Source organism: Tursiops truncatus, chromosome 15 (assembly GCF_011762595.2).
Source record: "Tursiops truncatus isolate mTurTru1 chromosome 15, mTurTru1.mat.Y, whole genome shotgun sequence".
NCBI classification, from domain to species: Eukaryota; Metazoa; Chordata; class Mammalia; order Artiodactyla; family Delphinidae; genus Tursiops; species Tursiops truncatus.
The window spans coordinates 44,874,347-44,894,728 of NC_047048.1; the positions used below are offsets into that span (position 1 = coordinate 44,874,347).

The following is a 20,382-nucleotide window of genomic DNA, read 5'->3' on the forward strand; positions in this document are numbered from 1 at the left end:
GAAAGGACAGTTCACTATTGTATGGGATGAAATGTAATAAGGAGGGGAGAAATCAAGAAAGATGAAAATGTGCATGCCCCCACCAACCACCCCACATTATCTAGTATAATTCCTGTACTTGAAATGTTGGTTCAGTTAATTTGATAGAAGGAGGGGAGGGAGAAAGGGAGGGAGGGGAGGAGGAAGAGAAGAAGGGAAAAATGAAGTAAAAGACTGATGTAAAGGTAAGATATTGGAAGTGAATCTTGAATAAACAGATGTGGCAGAATGATGGCCGAACACTGTAGGCCAGTGGTATTTGGGAGATGACAAACATGTGAGTTGGGCTACAGAGTAGGGTACATGTGGGGTATGAGGAAGTATGGAACCAGACCATACAGAAAGGGGTTTGGGCTTTATATCTGGTGGGTTATATAGTTGGAGGTTTCTGTGTAGTCATTTCTTTGTAAGACTTCCACTATGGGTTAGAGTCAAGGCTATAATGTGGACCAAGTAGGCTGGTCTCTTCTGTTGCCTCAGTCTTACTGCCCTGATGGCTTCTCTTGGGTCTCAGCTTTCCCATGCTGCCCTCTCACTGTATCCTAGCCCCCTCAGGCAAGGAATATCCCTTGCTCCAGAAGCATGATTTGGTGGGATGGAAAGAGCATGGTTGGGAGCAGTATGATGGGAAGAGCATGACGGGAAGCAGTATGGTAGGATGGAAAAAGCATGGTTCAGGCAGACTTTGTTTCCAAATTCTGGTTCTACCTTTTGGATAACTGGACAAGTTTCTCAAACTTTCTGAGCCTCAATTACCTGCAAAATTGGGATAATAATACTGACCTTTTAAAAGTAATGAGATATTATTACTTTATACTCATTGAACTGGCAAAAATTAGAAATAACAAAAATAATGATTGCTGATGGAAATACGAATTGTTATAGTCTTTTGGGAAAGCAGTTTGGCAGTATCTGTTAAAAACACATACTCCTCAAAGAACTCACACTTTTGGACTCTTTCCCATGCAAAAAAAAGCACTGCTTGTAAAGATATATGAGAAAAAGACATCTATTGCAGCATTGTTTGTATGGCAATAAAGTGGGAAGAAAGTGCTTGCTCATCACAGTATAATGGTTGAATAAATTATAGTGCATCCAAGCTATGGAATATCACTTGAGCTTTAAAATGGATAAATTAGATCTACACAAATGACTTGGAGGGATTTCCACAAAGTTTTTCTGTCTGTTAACAACAAGTGCATAGAATATGATACAGTTTTTATAAAATAAACACATACATTTAACAATGGCTAAAAATTTTGTGCCTCTTACTGTGTATCAGATACTCCTTGACATGTTTAAGGGGATTGACTTGTTTTAATGTTCAGTAACCTGTGACGGAGGTGTTATTATCATCCCCATTTCACATATGAGGAAACTGAGGCACACAGAGACTAAGTAACTTGCCCAAGGTCACACAGGTCAGAGGAGAGCTGGAATCTGAACTCCGGAAGTTGAAATCAGAGACTAGATTCTTAATCAGCGTGTTTTACTCTCTGAATAACTGGAAGGTGGGAAGTAAACAAACAAGATAAAAGGGAAATTACATTAAAGTCATGCATCATATGATGGATTTATATACAATTTTATGTGGGTGTGTATATTCAGAAAGTGATGCATGAAGGAATGGTCCCCAAAATGCGATGGTAGTTATCTCAGGGAGCTGTGATTGCACATGTGCTTTTATTCTATTCCTTATCTGCCCTTTAATTATTTGAATTTCCTACAATGAAAATATATTATTTAAAGAATCAAAAAAGGGAATAAACTCTATTCATTGTAGAAAAAAAAGATTTGTATGCATTTTTAAATTTATTTGGGTTTTCTTACAGGAATGATCATGAACATCTACAAAGATAAAAGCATGTTCCTGGCCAGTATAGAATTTAAAACTGAAACCAAAGAAACGACTCAAAATGGAAATTGGGTAAGTAAATTATGGTCTTTTGCTTATTGGAATATACAATTAAATAACATTAGACTATCAAAAGACATGGAAAAATTTTTGCAATCTATTGCTATATTTAAAAGACAATTTCAAACTAGTATACATTGCAGAATACCCTAAAAATACTTCATATATATATGTGTGGTAGCTTAGAAAATGTCTGGAAGTTTATATACCAGCATACTACATATGTTTATTTCTGGGGATTGAGAGTATGAGTGATATTTTTCATTTCTTCTTTTGCTTATTTTTTCATTTAATAAACACACATTACTTTTAAAATAATAAATGTAAGCAATAAAAAATATCTTAATATTTTCCCTAGTAAATCAATGAAAAAATCAAGATCTCATCCTGAGGAACTGATCATAGATACACACCCAGATTTATCTAAAATGTATATACTGCATTTCTCTATTATTTATAATAGAGAGAAAAACTGTAAATAACTACATCTAACATTAGGACACTGGTTATGTAAATTATGGGACAACCATATGGTGAAATATTATGCCTCCAATAAAAAACATGCCTTTGAGAAATTTTTAAAGACATGGGAAAATATTCATGGTATATTGCTAACTGAAAAAACAGGACTTTTTGGGTTTTTTTTTTTTACAGTTTAAACCTTAAAGGGAAAATCATTATATGCTTTTACATTTTATACTTTTCTGCATTTAAAAATACTTTACAATAAATATGCATTATCTTACAAGTAGAAAAATAAATGTTATTTTAAAATAGAATAAAATACTATCATTTTTGAGGATTATGTAAGATCATGCAAGTATTAGCCATGGGAATCAACACTGATAAAACAGTTCCCCTCTCCCCACCCACCGCGGACACCTTTCTCTTTCTCCTTCCTGACTCTCAGGTTACCTTTTTGTGAAATGAAAAATAGATTGTACAGAAATGTAAAGCACTGAGTAGAGCACACACTCCATGTATCTTGGTTCTTTCCCCTTCACTGAACTACCAGAGGGCAGCAGCTCTCATTCCACCTTTCAGACTCTTACCATCCAAGAGTGATAGCCCTGGGTGTCACGGTGTATCCAGACACTGCATCAGTGAAGATCTAGGACAGGGGAGAGCTCTGTCCCACGGTGGTGGGTAGCGGGGAGGATGCTTTGTAGGGTGATAATGGATTTCTAGAATAGGGAAAGGACTAAAAAGAATCCTATTAGGGAAGCCTGAGGGGAATTTCATAGGTGGCCCAATGTTTTGTTTCTCTCCAACGATTTAGACAAGGAATAGAACAGAAACTTCTGGAGTCGACACCACTGGCCCAGGCCTACAGCTACCCGTGGCTGGGAGCATTTATGCTCATCTCTTGCACATTCCTGAATCCGATTCCTCATATATAACCCCATCCTTTCTTTGCTGTCCTCTTTGGCAAGGCTGACTCTTGCTGGAACTTTCCCCCATCCTACAGAAATTTTGACCTGTAGAAGGCCTGAAACTAGATGAAGGGTTAATGTGTCCTTTGCCAAGTGACATCCCACTTCGTAAACAGCAGACAGCAATGCCATGACTTACGCCGAGCTCCAAAGGAATACTAGCTCAAGTGTGCATGCACCTGAGCATTAGTTGATTTTGTTAATATTCATGAGCATATGATTTGGTCTAGTTGCCCTTTAAATTCAAATTAGGCACTGATTAAATAATAAGACAGCAGAATCAGGATGTGTTTAAACAGCACTTCCCCCCTCCCCGCCCCCCCAGTAAGGTGCCTTGGTCTTGGGTGTGAGTGAGGATGAGCTATTAAGAGTGTTGAGATAACAGAACAGAGAGTTTTCCTTGAATTAAGCAGACTGACTATATCTTAAATAATGATGATGATGATAAGTAAAAATAATAATAACTCTGCAGCAGTTTCAACCAGAATACTTGATATTCCTAATACAAATTTTACTCCTGGGTTTATAGCCTCTCCATCTGATTGCCTCTATATTTGTTAACTTAAATAGCCTTCACATTTGTACTCCTGGGTTTGTTTTTAAGGATTTAAAGTGTAAACTACCATTAAATCAATAATTGGAATATTTTTACCAGTAGAGAAAGAAATCTCTCAATAGATTAGTGTATGCCCTATTTTATAAAGGACCTCAGAGCCCCTATCAACCAACAGATACTTTCTCAGGTTTCTTTACCTTGGAGTTCCTTTCTGTTCAGTCCTGGCTGCTGCACCCCTGGCATGCACCCCTTGTGTGGATGAATTATTCATCGGCATTCCTCCTTCTCACATCTCCTCCACCCAACTCAACTCCTGCCCACCCGAAGGCTGTGATGAGTCATTGGGAACAGGTGTCCTCCGTCTGGAGCTCACAATCTAGCTCTTGATCCATAAGCCAATCAGCTGTACCTCCTTCTGTTAGCAGCTTGCACTGTTAGCTGTTATGTGGGGTAAATGGGCAATAAACATCCATTCTTGGTACCCAGTGGGGAATATGTCTAGAACATTTGAACAAAATCGCTGGCCTAAGGAGACACCCCCAAAGACACTTCCTCTTGAAATTCTTCAACTTTCACATATCTGTTTTAATTTTTTAAAAATCTTATCTCCCAAACCAAGTGACATTAGCCAGCTCATTTTTTCTTTTGTTTTCAGTCCTTGTAGCCTAGAAGACACCAGTTTCCTGTGGGAGCCAAAATTATAACAAATATAAAGCCAGCCAACCAACAAGCAAAGCTGAAAATAAATAATGAGGCTCAAAATCTTTGGGAATTATATTGGAAAGAATACTAAAAAAAGGCCAGTCCATAATATTCGTGATTCCAAGACTTAAGAAGAAGATGCTGGGTCAGGAGCAAAGCCTGGAAACAAAGACAAGAGAGCAAGGGCCCCTTGAAGAACTTTGGTCAGCAAAAATATTCTGCACTTAAACTGGAGAGTGTAATAAGCATTTTTATAAGCAGCCTTATAGCTGCAGAGCTCATAAATAGCCCAGATGTCACCAAGGAGATATAGTTCTGCATGAAACTTATAATGGTGAATGCTTGAAATGAATTCTCAACATATACGAATGCCTTTTAACCTCGTCATGACCTCAATCTCGGAGGCTCTCAATGGCAAATTCATTTATTTTTCATTCTAAGCTATGTATCTATCAATCAAGCTATGTATCTATCTCCACACTTGCAGTTCTGTAAGCAACAGATGCTTGGCCTAAGCGTTGTAGTGATAATCCGTTAAAATAGTGGTCTTCTGCACATGCTATTTCAGAAGGAAAAGGCAAAAATCATAACCTGTATATCCTATTTTTAATGGAAACTGGATCACTTGTTAATGTGGTTTTCAAAATGCTTTTCCTTAGATCCAGAGGTTAATGGATATTAATAATTTATTTTGGTAAAAACTTCACATTTAGTCTTATTAGGAAATTGCATTTGTGATATGTGACAGAACTCGTTGGAGTTACCACCATTAAAAGTTTCATGTAAAGAAACAAAACATCTAAAAGTGTTCCGAGAAATTGATCCTGGCAGGAGCAATTAATGGTGTGAGATCCTAAAAGCATGAAGAAACACCACAAACAGTGTGTTTCTCTAAGCGTGTGATATCTCCAAACCAAACAACTCTACAGGAAAAATCTCAGTTTGAAGCACTTAAATTAGATTATTTCTTCTGTTTCCTAAACTCTGCCATTCCACTTCAGGACACTGAAAAATTTGTATCACAGTCTAAATGATTGTGATGTCCGAATTTATTTGCTTAGGATAAACACCACTCTTTGCCTTTTCACTCAGGTTTATTTCTCTCTCTAAGATGACCTAGAGTTAATTATGAGAACCTAAGTGATCTAATATGGTTTACATTTTTAGATATTCCAAAGAATTTTAAAACCAGGGATGTCAGAACACATATCTGAGTAGTATGAAGGGAGGTGCCAAGGAATTCAGTAAAAAAGTGACAATGAACTAGAAAAAGACCACCAAAAGCAACAGTATGGTGGATGCTGTGTTGGGCCACCCGCATCCTCCTTCAGGAAGGAAGAGCTCACTCTCCCAGTTGCAGGCATCCCTCATCCCTCTCACGCTTCCAGGATCACCCCAGCAGAAGAGAGTTGTTTCATCCAAGGCCACACCCCTTCCCAAGGCAGCCAATGACAGATGACTTATCAAATGGGAGGTTTTAATAGCCAGACTCTCTCATCCCAACTGGACATCTCAGAATGGTCATGTCATCTTCAGACCATCTGTGGCTTCTGTTGAGAATGCCCTGTAGTTCAGTTTCTCCCTTTACCCAGTTCTGCATTCTTCCCTTTCCTTTCACAGGTGTTGATTCCAAGAGCTCCCCCTAATAAATGTCAGCTCCCTAATCTCCATCACAGTCTGTTTCCTGGGCAGCCCAGTCTGCATAGGTACCAGGTAAACAGTTTGAGCAATGGATGTGTATTATTGTATTCTGTGAGGTAAATACAGTTACTATTCCGATTCTACAGAGGAGAAAAGTGAAGCAAAAAGGAGTTAGTTACTTGTCATTACTTGTTAATTCCTTGTTAAGTACTTGAATTCCTTGTCAAAGATTACATACATTTCCAGTGGTAGAGACAGGATTTAAGCCTCAACCATCTGGTCCCAGAGTTCACAATCTTAGCAACTACCCTCCCTACACAGGACACCTCACTTAGAAAAACTGTTTACAGGCAACATGAAATGAAATGAATGATGCAAACAGTTGACTATTATTTTTAAAACCACTTTGATTTTCTAAACATTGATTCCAGGAGTAGCTAATATCAGTCTTAAGTATGGATATATTTTCATATCACTCCCAACTGAAGAAATGCATTTGGCGTGTTTATCTAAAAGATCCAAGTGTATCACATGGTTTACCAGATGTCCATTTGTACAAATGTAACAATCTCATCTACCATTCCAGAAGGGTTTTTAGTAGTTATCAATGACAGATATAAAATAATATTACTTTTTTTTGTGTGTGTGTGTGGACAGTTAATCAGGAGGGAAAGAAAATAAATGATGATTTCATTTTCCTTTAGATAATATATATCTTTAAAACTCTATTATCTGTACATGAATGTCCCCACTATTTCTCCCTCACATTTTCTCCTAGAACCTACATAAATTTTTCTTTTACTTTTTTATTCTTCTAAAGATACTTGGGTCAGCAACATTTTCTCATAGTAACTGTCCATAGAGTGAGGAATGATGTTCTTGCCAAAGATTTATTTTCAAGGATGCCTTTCAAACATTTCTTCTTTCTTATTCTGTCTAGATAATGGAGCTCTCTGGTAGACGGTTCTCAAAGGAAGCCATTCCTGACAAGTAGCTGTAAACAGCCTAATTCTGGTGTTTCAAATAAACATCTTTAAACGTAATTTCTCCAATCATTCTATTGTTTCATGAACAGTTACTTTACAGAGGAACAAATGTAAATGGAGATATAAATTCTGAAAACGGTAGGTATGGAATAAAACAGAGGGGGTTGGATATTTGTGTTGGAAATAGAGATGCTTAAAGAGAATTGGATAGATTTGCACACTGCTTCATTTTCCCATACAAATAAAACCCAAACGGTTTTCTAAGAGTTTGTGATTTTTCGATGTAGTAAGTGGCCTCATACCTTCATCTTTACAGACTTCAGCTGCCTCTTCTGAAGAAGGGCTGGGCACGGCGGCAGCGCTGGCACCATCTATAAGGCAGAAAGAGAAACACTGTCTCAGAGCCAAATACTGTCAGGTTGGAGCTTCCCTTCCCACCTCACCTCCTACTCTACCGAAGGAAGCAGGAGCCTGTTTCGTGCTCTAATACACTGAATGGTCTTTGAAGGGGCTTGGGTTTGTAACTCTCTTCTACGATTAATGGAACAAAACCCCTTCAGTTAAGACAGAGCCTGATGAACTACAAACTACCTTTTTGGTGAAGAAGACTGTTTGTTTGGTAGTATTATACTTTGGCATTTTGTTTCTTCCCTACCTCTAGAAGAATGGTACCTTATTTTTCTTAGTAAAAGACTGTGAAAGAAAGTATATCCTTGCAAGTTTCTACAAAGTGCTTTTATGTGTGTGTTTTTAAAGTTTGGTTTTTCTTAGCACAGCACTTCTATTCCATTACGCCAGGCTGTCAAGCTGATGGCTGTCAGAGAAGAGGTCCAGGAGAAGGGGTCATTTGTAGGAAAGCACCAAAAGCCGTTGGGTGACTTCATGTCAGCCAAGCACAGAGTGGCGACTAAGGAACTTGGAGGTCCGTGCCTGGGCCTCACAGCAGCAACTAACCTCGTCAGAGCTGGACTTTCTTCTTAATATTATCAGCACCCCAGTGACTCCACTAGCATTTGGGCTCCAGGATAATAACTAACTTACTAACACTAAAATAGTATATTTAAGACAGGAAGGGTTATCAAAATCATTTGGAATGGTTAATACTTGACAAATGGAAAAGGAATATATACATTTTTTTCATGCAGTAACAAGGTTATGGAACTAAAGATAACTCATACACGCATGGTGACTAACACATTTAAAGGCTAATCGGATATCTTCTAGTATATCCTTTGTCCATAATGTATATGACTGTTACTTTTAGGTCACACCTCTATCAGAACAGAGAGTAAGATTTTTGGTAGGGAGATAACTGGAGACGAATCACTTTCTTCTGTTAGATGACAAACTCCTATTAACATCAAAAGAACAAACTACAGCCTTTCAACCTTGCCTTGAGGTCACATCATCCCATTTCTCTGCTTCCCTTCACGGCAGAACTCCCTAAAAGAACAGTCCATGTTATTGCTCTGGACTTCCTCATCTCACGGTCTCTCCGTAAAGCACTCCAACTGGCTTCGTCGATCCTCCTTGAAGTATTCTCTTATCAAAGGTGTCAATGACCCCACTTTGCCAAATCCAATGGTCATTTCTCCTTTCTTATCTTCCTGGACTCCTCAGGAGCATTTCAGAGTCTACTCTGTTCTTTCTGAAACACTTTCTTGCTGTGGTTGTTCCTCCTCCCCTGGTGCCACATGTCTAGAGGCCATGGTGTCCCAGGCCTCACTGTTCTCCTTATTTATATGTTCTCTCTAGTGAATCTCACCCAGTCACATGGTTTTAAGTATCATTTCTCTGCCAGTGACTCCCAAGCCTGTATCTCTGGTCCACATCTCTCCCTAGAAATCCAGACTCAGATACCTAACTGGCTTCTTGACGTCCCCTATGGCCGAGAGTCCTCCTGAATTTACCATGGCCAAAACTGAACTATTAACTCTATTAATAAAAACTGCCCTGTGGCCAGTTTTTCACACGTCAGTAAGTGGCACCATCATCCAAGTAGTTACTGCTGCTAAAAACCTAGGATGTAGCCTGGATTCTTCTTTTCCCTACGCCCTAGGTCCAATCCATCAGCACATCTTGTTACTTCTACCTGTGGAACAAAACACATCAGGCCATTTTGTCTCCATTTCCAGAAACCTCCATCACTGCTTTCCTGCTATAGTCTTTCAACTGGTCTCACTTTTGTTCTTTTGACCCATTTTCATTCACAGGCAAAGTGAGCTTGTTAAAACAGATTAGGTCCCTCTACTGCTAACAACCTTCCACTGGCTTCTCCTTGTAGTTCTAACAAAATCAAATCTTCTGCAGTCAGACATAACCTGGCCCTATGATGTCTTCCCAAACCTCACACCATGTTCTCCCTCATCCATCACGCTCCAGCCACTCTGAACTTCCTTCTCAAACCTGTTAAAATCGGCCTGAAATCATTTGCATTATCTGGACCCTCCATCTGAAATGCTCTCCCGCCATTTCATCATTGAGATTTCACTTTAATTACTGCTCCCTCAGGGAGTCCTCCCCGAGTCCAGCCAATGGAAAGTTGCCTTCTCAGGATTCCTTCTACATTACCTCATTTCTCCACAATGCATTTGTCACTATCATACTTTTTTAAAATTGTTTATTTTTGGATCACTGCCACCAGAATATAAGTTTCAAGGAAGCAAAGAAACTGTCTTTATTGTTTGCTGCCCTATTTCAGTGTCCAGAACAGTGCCTGGGTCACAGCAAAGCCCGGATAGGTATTTGTTAAACGGCTGTTTGAGGAACAGGACCTACCACTTTGATTTGATCATGACAGCAGTCAGAACTGCTGGATTATGCTGGTTTGAGATTGTGCTTTTTGCGTGATACGGAAGAGGCCTGCAGAGTCGTGTAGTTAGAATTGAAGCTGGACATTCTATCGAATGAAAGGAAGCTACTTTTATTTTGGAAGAATAACAGCAGGTCAGAAGGACTTTAATGACCAGAACTGCATCTCTGACTTCTCTGATCTTGGATTAGGGACGCAGAGCAGACACAACAATGTATGCTGACACTGGCCAAGAGCACAGACGAATCCTGCCATTGGGCTCTGTGCCGGCCACTTAGAAAAGCAAGCAGAGCCCCTCAGGGGTGCATTTAGGAATCTTCTCTACCATGAGAGGCACCCAGATTGCGGTGGTGATGCTGTCCATCCAAGAGGTGGATAAGAGAGCTTGTATTCTACCACTCTCTCCTCACAGGCAAGATGGTCCTAAATCCATAAAGACACTGCCTGTTCTCAACTGACTAGGGGAAAAGAGATGAATAAGTAAAAAGCAGGCAGATGTGTGTGCATGTCTGTATGTGTGTGCCTGTGTATGTGTATACGTGTGTGTGCGTGTGTGTGTGTGAACAGGGGTGGGAGAAATCTATGTCGATAAAGACAGTTTGGGACAGAGCAGTGAATGAACAAAACCTGTAAAACCACAATAGTCAGAGAATGGCCTCAGCTGTCAGCAGCTAGTTGATTAATACCCATCAGCCCCAAACGGTAAAAACAGTGACAGCTTTTCACAGAAGACTCATCTTCCACGGAGCATAACGGTGTGGTGGCCGGGAGCTGGGGGCGATGGTGGTGTGGATGACAACAGTTTTCTGTATTAGAAATTCATTCCATTGCAAGGACTACACTTTAGCAAAGGGAGCCAACTGACCCAGTGGCAGGTACACAAGGTCCTTGCTGCCTTGCTTCAGTGCCTTCTCTGATTGGCCTTCTTCAATTCCATCTTCCAGGTTAATAATAAAAGCTTTCAGTTCTCTAGCAAAAGTTCCAAGGTTAATGCAGGAACTTTTCAGTGAAAAACTTATCACACTACCTGGTTTATTTCTAAGAGTCCAGCATATGGTTTAGGATGCGGCAGGCACATGAGCAGAGCCCACTATTTCAAAGATGCCCCATCCGTTGGGCTCATTAGAACCAGAAGAATGACTTGGAAAACAGAAAGAAGAAGGAAATTTTTATTTTGATGGTTATGTTGATAACTGCAAAATTGTGTGAACCATTCTTTTTTTTTTTGTTTCGGTAAGCGGGCCTCTCACTGTTGTGGCCTCTCCTGTTGCGGAGCACAGGCTCTGGACGCCCAGGCTCAGCGGCCATGGCTCACAGGCCTAGCCACTCTGCGGCATGTGGGATCTTCCCGGACCGGGGCACGAACCCGTGTCCCCTGCATCAGCAGGCGGACTCTCAACCACTGCACCACCAGGGAATCCCTGTGAATCATTCTTTTAAAGGAGAGCATGCCTGAGTACAAAAGTGGGGAGGAAGAAAAGATAAACCTAAGGAGATGACAATCTCTTTTGAGTCTTAAGTGCCATTTTATTTTAAAAAGTTCAATTTATAATCTACAGTAGAAGATCTCTAAGCATTCCATTGGCTCATCTGTTCTTCAGTGAACAGAGTTGATGTCAGGAAGGCTTTGGATCTCATTGAGCTCTGGGTGTGGGGTAGTAAGCCTCTGTCACTCCTCACACCATCATCTACAACATACAGAGAAATGACCAGAAGCACGGCTCTTCAAAATTTAATGTAAAGCAGTAAAGGACACTCCATTCATTGTGGAAGGAAATCCTCTGATATATTTCCTGTGAATTTTTTTAAATAATTTTTTTTGTTTGTTTGTTTGCTCCCTGTGGCATGCGGGATCTTAGCTCCCCGACCAGGGATGGAACCCACGCCCCCTGATTGGGAGCACAGAATCCCAACCACCGGACCACCAGGGAAGTCCCCCTGTGAATGTTTTACATTTCATTTTTTCCTCCAAACGAAATCTGCTGAGTTTGACCTGCCCTCAGTCAGCCCAGCTCTGACATGGTCCTTCCAACCTCTGCCCATCCCGCGTAGAGCATCACTGAGCAAACTGCGATCACACGGGAGAAAAGTGAGGCTGGTGATTGAGACCTGAGAGGGAGGGTACCCTTCCGATTGGTGAGCCTGACACTTGTAGTTAACAGGGTTGGTGGCTTCCTGAGGGAGACCTGAACGAATATTGATATTAACCTGGTGAAACGGTATAAATATTTACAGAAAAGGGCACTGAGTAAAGCCATGTTCACCTCTGGGAATGAGGCCTAGGGGACGCCTCAAAAGAAACCTGAGCTCACCTGCTTCTTGGCCCTGCCCTTCCATTTCTTTGGCACTTGGCTTTTCCTGTGGACCGTTCTCATCTTTCAAGAAAACCGCAGAGGAAAAAAAAAGTATACATCAAGTCAGTTTATGAAATATCTCTTTATGGCTAATATGCACTGAAATTAATTGTAACCAGTGTAGCATGACTCCCCATAAAGCGAGGCAGAGAGATGAATCAGAGGCGTGAAACAGAAAAATTACCTACATAAATAGGTGTATTTATCCTTGTCCCTTCTCACATGATTTGCTTGGTGGAAAGTTGAACTGCAGTAAACAAAAATCACTCAGCAGTTCCAGTAACATCCCTCTCCTTGCACAACATTTCCCAAAATGCAATACAAATTTTAATTCCAATCTGCTTTTTTTTCCTTGACTCAAGCAATATGCACTGTGTAAGGAAACTTGGTTAATTACGTTCCTATGCCCTTTATTTTCCTGTTTGTTGTATGTTGCAAAAGAACCCCTATTTTTACTTAAATTTTTAAACATTGACTTACATTTTACATATGACAGTCTAACATACCTATGCTCTGAAATACTCTGTGTTGAACAGATTATGCTGGTCAAGTTTATGCCGTAGTACATAACTCCTTGAAAAACTAATAACTGGACAGGTATAATGGCGGCTATATATTAGAAACTAGCTAAAAACTTCCCTTTGGCTTAAAATATATAATATATATCTGTGGATTTATGTGTAGAAAAAAATTAAGTCTTCAAAGGCAAATAAAGTCATCATTTTATAATTCATTGCTGGGAGGGTTTCCAAGTCTCTGTGTTTGGAAAAATCTTTTTAAATGATAAAACATAAGAGATGTCGTTAAAGTACAGAAAACAGAGAAGCGGACGTTATCAGCACATGTTACTATGGGTTAAAGATGGCCACAGATCCTTGTCTCTCAAGAAGTGGAATCTATTTCTTGTCTCCTTAAATTCGAGCTGGTTCTGTGACTTGTTTAGACCAGTGAAATGTGTAAGTGATGTCTGGGCCCCCTAGCCAAGGCCTCAGAGGACTATAGCAGCTTCCACTTTCTCCCTCTGGGAATCCAGCCACCCTGCTGTGAAGACACTCAGATTAGCCTCCCAGGTGGAGAGGGGTACATGGAGCAGCACAGAGGGGCCAGACATATGCGTGAAGCCTCTTCCCACCTTCCAACCCAGCCCTGCTGCCAGCTGAATGCCCCCAAGTGATGACATCAGCCAAGGCCACAGGGAGCAGAAGAATCACCCAGCTGAGCCCTTTTAGAATCCCTGCCCACAGCCAGGCTCAGATCACTTAAACTTGTTTTACTTGACTGCTTTGACCCACCATCTGCTACAACTATCAACTCTTAATCCAGAGGCAAGAGGATGGGGAATCCTCCCCAGAGGAGGACTCAACAAGTGGAGCTGAAACAAGAGCCTCAGAAGCAATGGGGAAACAGTTCACCAAGCAGCTCTGAAAAACAACCTTCTGAGAAGAGTTGCAAATGGAAAAAATTTGGAATTGACCTGAACGAAAAATTTTATAATAGAATGACAAAGATAAATAAATAAATAGATAGATAGATAGATAAATAAGAGTGACACTGACATGCGGAAGGGATGCTATCAATGAATAAATATATCAGTATGTATATAATTCCCTCTGGCCAGCACTGTGCCATTCGTCACGCGGGACACAGTATAACCTGGGATGGCTCTGTAACTCTGTAAACCCAAGGTTCTGCGTGACATATTTCCAAGGATATTTCTGATACTTTCTCTGTTCTGGTTCTCCGCGGAGGCACTGGCACTGGCTTTTGCTGTAGGAAGGAAATAGACATCACTGCTGCTCTTGCTGCCCTAACAAGGCCAAGCTGGTGCAGGAGCATGTGTCAAAAACGTAAGTCAGTGTTTCCCCCTTTCTCCCACCAAATGGACTCAGACTCAAGCAGGAGAGATCTACCAGTTTTCCTATCTCCCCCAACAGACACCACCACCCAGCCCCCTTTTTTTTTGGCCACGCCATGCAGCACGTGGGGTCTTAGTTCCCCCACCAGGGATCAAACCTGCATCCCCTGCATTGGAAGCGTGGAATCTTTTTTTTTTGGAAGCATGGAGTCTTAACCAATGGACCCCCAGGGAAGTCTCAGACAGACCTTTTAACACAGATTCCACAATAGGCTTGAAGTCTGCAGTGACAGGCTGCTTTTAAAATTGGTCTGGTGACCACATCTCCTATGGAGTGGGAGGTAAAAATGTTATGAAGAGAGGAAGGTAAGGAGGGAAAGAGAAACAACAATTGAGTCACAGGAAGGTGAAGAATTGTTTCCACCAGTTCTAAATTCATGAAAAGGAAATTCATGGTCAGACCCCCGAGTCCAACTTTATAACAGTAAAAAGCAGTCTGGCTCTTTATCTAACCTACTGCTACTGGGTTTTACCCTTAATCCCTGTGCCCGTGGTCCCACTCCCTACCGCAGTCTGGCATGTTCTGTTTTCGACTTTGAGTCTTGGCTGTGGGGTGGTCTAGTTGCAGGATTTCTGCCCTTGGGAAGCAAATTCAAGAAACACTTGGCATGTTTATCACGGAGTAAATGCCTTCTAGAAGAATGCTGGATTTGGCGTTTGAGTAACTTGCCCTCAAATGAAAAGGCTCAGGTATATTGCTTTCATCAATTTCCAAAGACAGTGCAACCTCAAGGCCAGCAGGGGGAATCAGTGTAGAAGTCTGGCTTTCAAAGGCCAGTTGATAACATTCTCGGGCAATTAGGTTAGCATTCACGTCACTTTTAGAAGGACAGTTTGGCTGGCTTCTAACATTCCATCCATTTAAAATACCTCAATTGGGTGAGTTCTTAGTGAAACAGTGGGCTTCCTCTGGTAGGAAAGAAAAAAATCCCATTACACATTTACCCGTATTTGATAAGAACAAGCTTTCCTTTTATCAGCCTTATCTGTCTAGCTATTTTCACAGAAAGCATAAAAACAATAAAAAGTTAAGTAGAGTGGGGAATGTAACCTTGTGGTTTTTAGAAGGGATTTAAAAGGCTTACAATAAACATGAAGAAGTATAGGGAAATGACAGGCTATTTTGTGAGCTTAAAACATGTCACACAGAAACTAAATTCTCTTAGTTGATATACCTATAGGATCCCATATTTACTTCCGATCATAAATTTCCATATCATTCACATTGAATGTCACATAATACTACTTTCCCGCGCCAAAAAGCACAGTGACCTGTGTGAATTCTAATGGTTGAATCATTTTTGCTTCTCCAGTATTAAAACCATGCCCTCTATTCTTTCCATCCATACTTACGGAGCACATACTATATGCAAGGATATTTCAGGAATTTTATAGAAATCAAAATAAGAGACTCCTGCTGTGAAGCTAGAAACGAGTAGAACCCTGCAGGTTCCCCCCCCCCCCCGCCCTTCCCCAAGTATAAAACCAAGCAGTTAATGATTAGGAAAATAGAGTCACAGACTCAGTGTCTGACGTTCATTCCTGAGTTGTTTTACAGATACCATAACCGCCACCAGAGGAAAAAACGTTAACTGCATGATGACCAGACAGATGCTAGCCATGACATAAGCTGCTCCAACTTGAGTCTATGGCTACCACAATTCTAAGGACTGGCCTCAAGAGAATGGGATTAACATTATTGCACATAATAATCTATATCTTTGTGGGTATCAAAATAATTGTAGCTTGTTCTGCCCACACATGTAAGCAGGCAACTAAAATTGTCAGCAAAGAGATGCTACGGACCCATGTTGACATCTTCCAGTCTGAGAATATGTCGCCTATGTCAGCATGAAAAAGTTACAGAAGACAGACCTTCACCCCTAATCCCATAGAAATGGAATGAGGTCTGAAAAGTGGGCATTTGTAAGCAGTTCTTTGCAGGAAACTGCCCTCAGCAGGAAGCCCCTTTTCTTGTCACTTTAGCAAAGCTATACCGTAACTAATTTTAAACAAGGTACCCCCACGCTCTACTCATCTCCGGCCCAAGAACACCTTTCAAATCTTTTAATCGCACCATAATTTGTCAGTTCTTCTGGTAGATCAAAGAAGTAGGAATGAAGAATAAGTAATTAACAGATGACTAGATCTCTTCCCTAGCTTCCCCTTCAGAATCTTGTGAACAAACTGTGTGACCAAACTGTGTGAACATGATAACGTGTAGGGGAAGATAATAAGAAATCCACGAGCCTGCATGCGGTGGGGAATGGTGACCACTCAGACGCCCTATCTCAATGATTAACTGAGACTACTCCCCTCCTTGCCGTTAAAACTTTCACGGCTGAGCGGAATCTTTGGAGGCGGCTTTTGGGGGACGCTGAGTCCACCATCTCCCCAGATTGCTGGCATTCTGATGAAAGGTACCTTTCCTTTCTACCATTGGTGAGTATTGATTTTGTAAGCGGTGAGCAGAAGGACCCCCCCCCCGATCAGATAACAAAGTGAATTTGTTTAATTGTGTAGTTCATGTTTAATTTTATATGGACGAGCTTTATAAGGGCAAAATTTCAATGTTGTGGCTACAAATTGCTACCCTGATATCTGCAGTTCCATTTTTGAACTGTGCGTGGGGATGGGAAGAGCAAGGGGAGGTAAATCAGAACAAATTCATCCTTGCTACTGGGGAAACAACCGGATGGGTACTGCCTGCTGGTATACTATTACCTTTTCTTATAAAGGCCCAAGATTTCTGGACCTGGACAGGGTGCAGGCAATTCAAATACAGTGCTTTGCAGATTGGATTCCAATTCTTCAGTTCCCTGTAATGGATTATTTATCTCAGCGTCCTTCCATTGTTGTTGGACTTGACCAAGCGATATGGCTAATGAAATGTTAGCGGACATGATAGGAGCAAAGAGCTTGAACGTGTTGCATCATTGGACTTGGTGTTTGTGCTTCTGACATTGGCCATGACAAGAAGATGCCTCTGCAGCTGCTGGTTTAAAGATGAGCAGAAGAAGCCTTGGCCCAAGTTACAGTCTGGAGGCAAGCCCAGAGAACTCACAGCTTGAATTAGAACTGCCCAGCTGAGCCCAGCCTACATCAGTGGAACCACGGTCAACCTGTAAACTTGTGAGCATGAGAGTAAATCTTTTAGTTAAGGCACTGCACTACGGGGTGACTTGTTACACAGTATTATTGTGACAATAGCTGATTAATACAAATGGCATATTAACTTTTCTTAGTTCAGGAAGACTCAGTTATTTTTTTCAACTCAGCACTTTTTCATTTATAAGGGATTCAGTCTTAAATTTTGTATTTTGCCACCCAGCTACATTCTCATCTTACACATTCCAAAACTCTCTAGAAGACACACCCTCAAAAAATAAATTTAGCTTATATAAGGAGTGCTCTCAATGAGTATGCACTGCCATCAATGCTTATGTTTTATTTAACAGAGTTATGTGGGCAGCAGGATAATACTATTGATAGTTAATGCCAGCTAACATGTATTGGATATTGGCTGTGTTCTGCTCAGTGTCTAAGTGCTCTGAATACATTATCAAATTTAATTCTCATAACAACCCAATGAGGTAGGCATTATTGTTATCCACATTTCGTGGATGGGGAAACTGAGACACAGAGATGTTAAATCATTTCCCTGAGATCCCACAGTGATGTCAGCAGGGTTTCAACCCAGTCAGCTGATACCAGTGCCCACTAGTGTCTCCCTGGAAATGCAACTAGGATTTGTTAGCTGGGTAAGCTGGTTAAATTATGGGTCAGTAAAAGCATGGGAAAATGATACTTAATATAATAGCTGAAGGATTAAACTATAATCTCATACAAATTAATGTAGAACACCAAGAACATCGAGAAACTAGCTCTTCTGACACTTAAGCCAGATGGGTGCAAAGCTACAACTCTAAATTTGTTTTTTAATACTAAAGATACTTTTATTTTGAACTCATTTTAAACAATGGAGAGTTACAAGAACAGTACAAGAAACTTTCTTTTTTGCCCTGAACCATGTGAGAGGAAGTTGGGGACATAATCACCCCCTTATTACCCCCGTCAGCCCTGAATACTTTAGTCTGTATTTTCTACAAAGACATTCTTCTTCATGACCACAATGCAACCACCAAGATCAGGAGATTAGCAGTGATGACATTCCTACCATAGAAGCCACAGACCACAGTCAAGTTTTGCCAATTTTCTAAGAATACCTTTCACAGCAATCTAGGATCACACACTGCCTTTTGCTGTCCTGTTTCTTTAGCGTCCTTCAATCTGAGACCGAGATGCCCTCCTGACCTGGCCTGCACTCCGCACGGGGTGGGGGTGGGGGTGGGGGGGCGGGGGCGGGGGCGGGTTCACCACCACCACTTCAATGTGAATACCTACCTTGCTCAGCCCTGCTGGTTTCTTCCTGGTTTCAGGAAGAAAGCAAAGAATGAAAGAAGTGGGGGGCAGTGGATGCTAGTTCCAAACATTTAAACATTTTGTTCTGGAGGTTCTCAATCTATCTTAATAGATTGAGCTTAGAAAAGTAAGTTCCCGAATTGGCTGCCTCACTACTTTAATGAAAAGCCTCACGCATGTGGCTATTCCAGTGCAGATGAAAGAGGTGTACAGTTGGGCATCACCATCTGACAGGAGTGGTAGCTGCTGCCTCCTAGGCACCAGGCGTTTACGCGCCTCCGACCCATTACTGTGAATCCCTCCACAGTCCTACTTAGACTTTTATCTACATTTTTACAGATGAAGATTTCAAGGTTGTGGGAGGTCAGATAACTTCCCTGAAGTCCCACACTTAGTGGCAGAGCTGAGACTTTAACTCAGGTCCAGACTGTGCCAAAGCCTGAGGTCTTTCTTGCCTTGTGACCTCTTCTGACCCTTGAGATTCCTGTGACCTCTTCTGACCCTTGAGAGCTAAATTGTAAGTCTTCCGCTGAGAAAGATGCTCTTGCTGTTCCTAAGGTGTCCTCAGCAACCAGTACAGCGCTACAATCCCACAGGGGCTCCATAAACACTTGTCAAGGGATTAAGAAGCAAACTTCATTCTCCCCTAGTAATAATTTTGTTGTCATTCAAACCATGTTTCAGCTCTCAATGTAGAAGAGGTATGGTGTTTACCTGAGCTTCTGGTTGAACCTCATTAAATTGTGGACAGTTAAAAAATGTCACACCTCGGGCTTCTCTGGCGGCGCAGTGGTTGAGAATCCACCTGCCAACGCAGGGGACACAGGTTCGAGCCCTGGTCCAGGAAGATCCCACATGCCGCGGAGCAACTAAGCCCGTGCGCCACAACTGTTGAGCCTGCACTCTAGGGCCCGCGAGCCACAACTACTGAGCCCACGTGTCGCAACTAATGAAGTGTGCGTGTCTAGAGCCTGTGCTCTGCAACAAGAGAAGCCACCACAATGACAAGCCCGTGCACCACAATGAAGAGTAGCCCCTGCTCACCACGACTAGAGAAGCCTGTGTGCAGCAACAAAGACCCGAATGCAGCCAAAAATAAAAATAAATTAATTTAAAAAATTAATTTAAAAAAGTCACATCTCTTTGATCACAAATAATGGCTCCTAAAAATCAAATGTGGTACCATGTAGGAAGCAGCAGTAGTTAAGAGTTCATCTGTTTTTACCACCACCCTGGTCCAGCCTCCATCCCCCCTCTCCTGGATTGGGGCAATGGCCCTTATTCTCAACCTAGGAGCCAGATGGCTTGCTTTAAAATGCTTAAGTCAGATCACACCATTCCTCTGCTCACATGTTCCAAAACGCTCAAAGGCAGCAAGGCCTGTGTGCTGGAGAACCTGCTGTTTTCCTGCCCTGACTTCTTTCTAATCTCCTCCCCACTCACTTGCTCCAGCCACACCGGGCTCTGTGCTGTTCCTCCGGCACATGAGGGTGTGTTCTCCCCAGGTCTTTGTACTGCCCGTCCCATCCCCTCTGGCTAGACTGCTTTTCCCCCAGGTTCTTCAAGTCTTTGCTCAAACATCCCCCTTTTCAAACTGTGCTGAACAT

General features: G+C 41.5%; 1 protein-coding gene across 2 annotated transcripts in view; it reads right to left on the reverse strand.

The window, feature by feature from the left end:
- MACROD2 (mono-ADP ribosylhydrolase 2) overlaps nucleotides 1-20,382 on the reverse strand; it is a 2,000,643-nt gene that overhangs the window by 118,000 nt on the left and 1,862,261 nt on the right. Inside the window, exons 12-13 of one of the 2 annotated variants that reach the window (XM_073792642.1) lie at nucleotides 12,397-12,459; nucleotides 7,575-7,643 (exon numbers count right to left, since the gene is read on the reverse strand). In XM_073792642.1, coding sequence (XP_073648743.1) covers nucleotides 7,575-7,643; nucleotides 12,397-12,459 — 132 coding nt within the window. The remainder of the gene's footprint in view (nucleotides 1-7,574; nucleotides 7,644-12,396; nucleotides 12,460-20,382) is intronic. The other variant, XM_033840110.2, reaches the window with a different exon arrangement.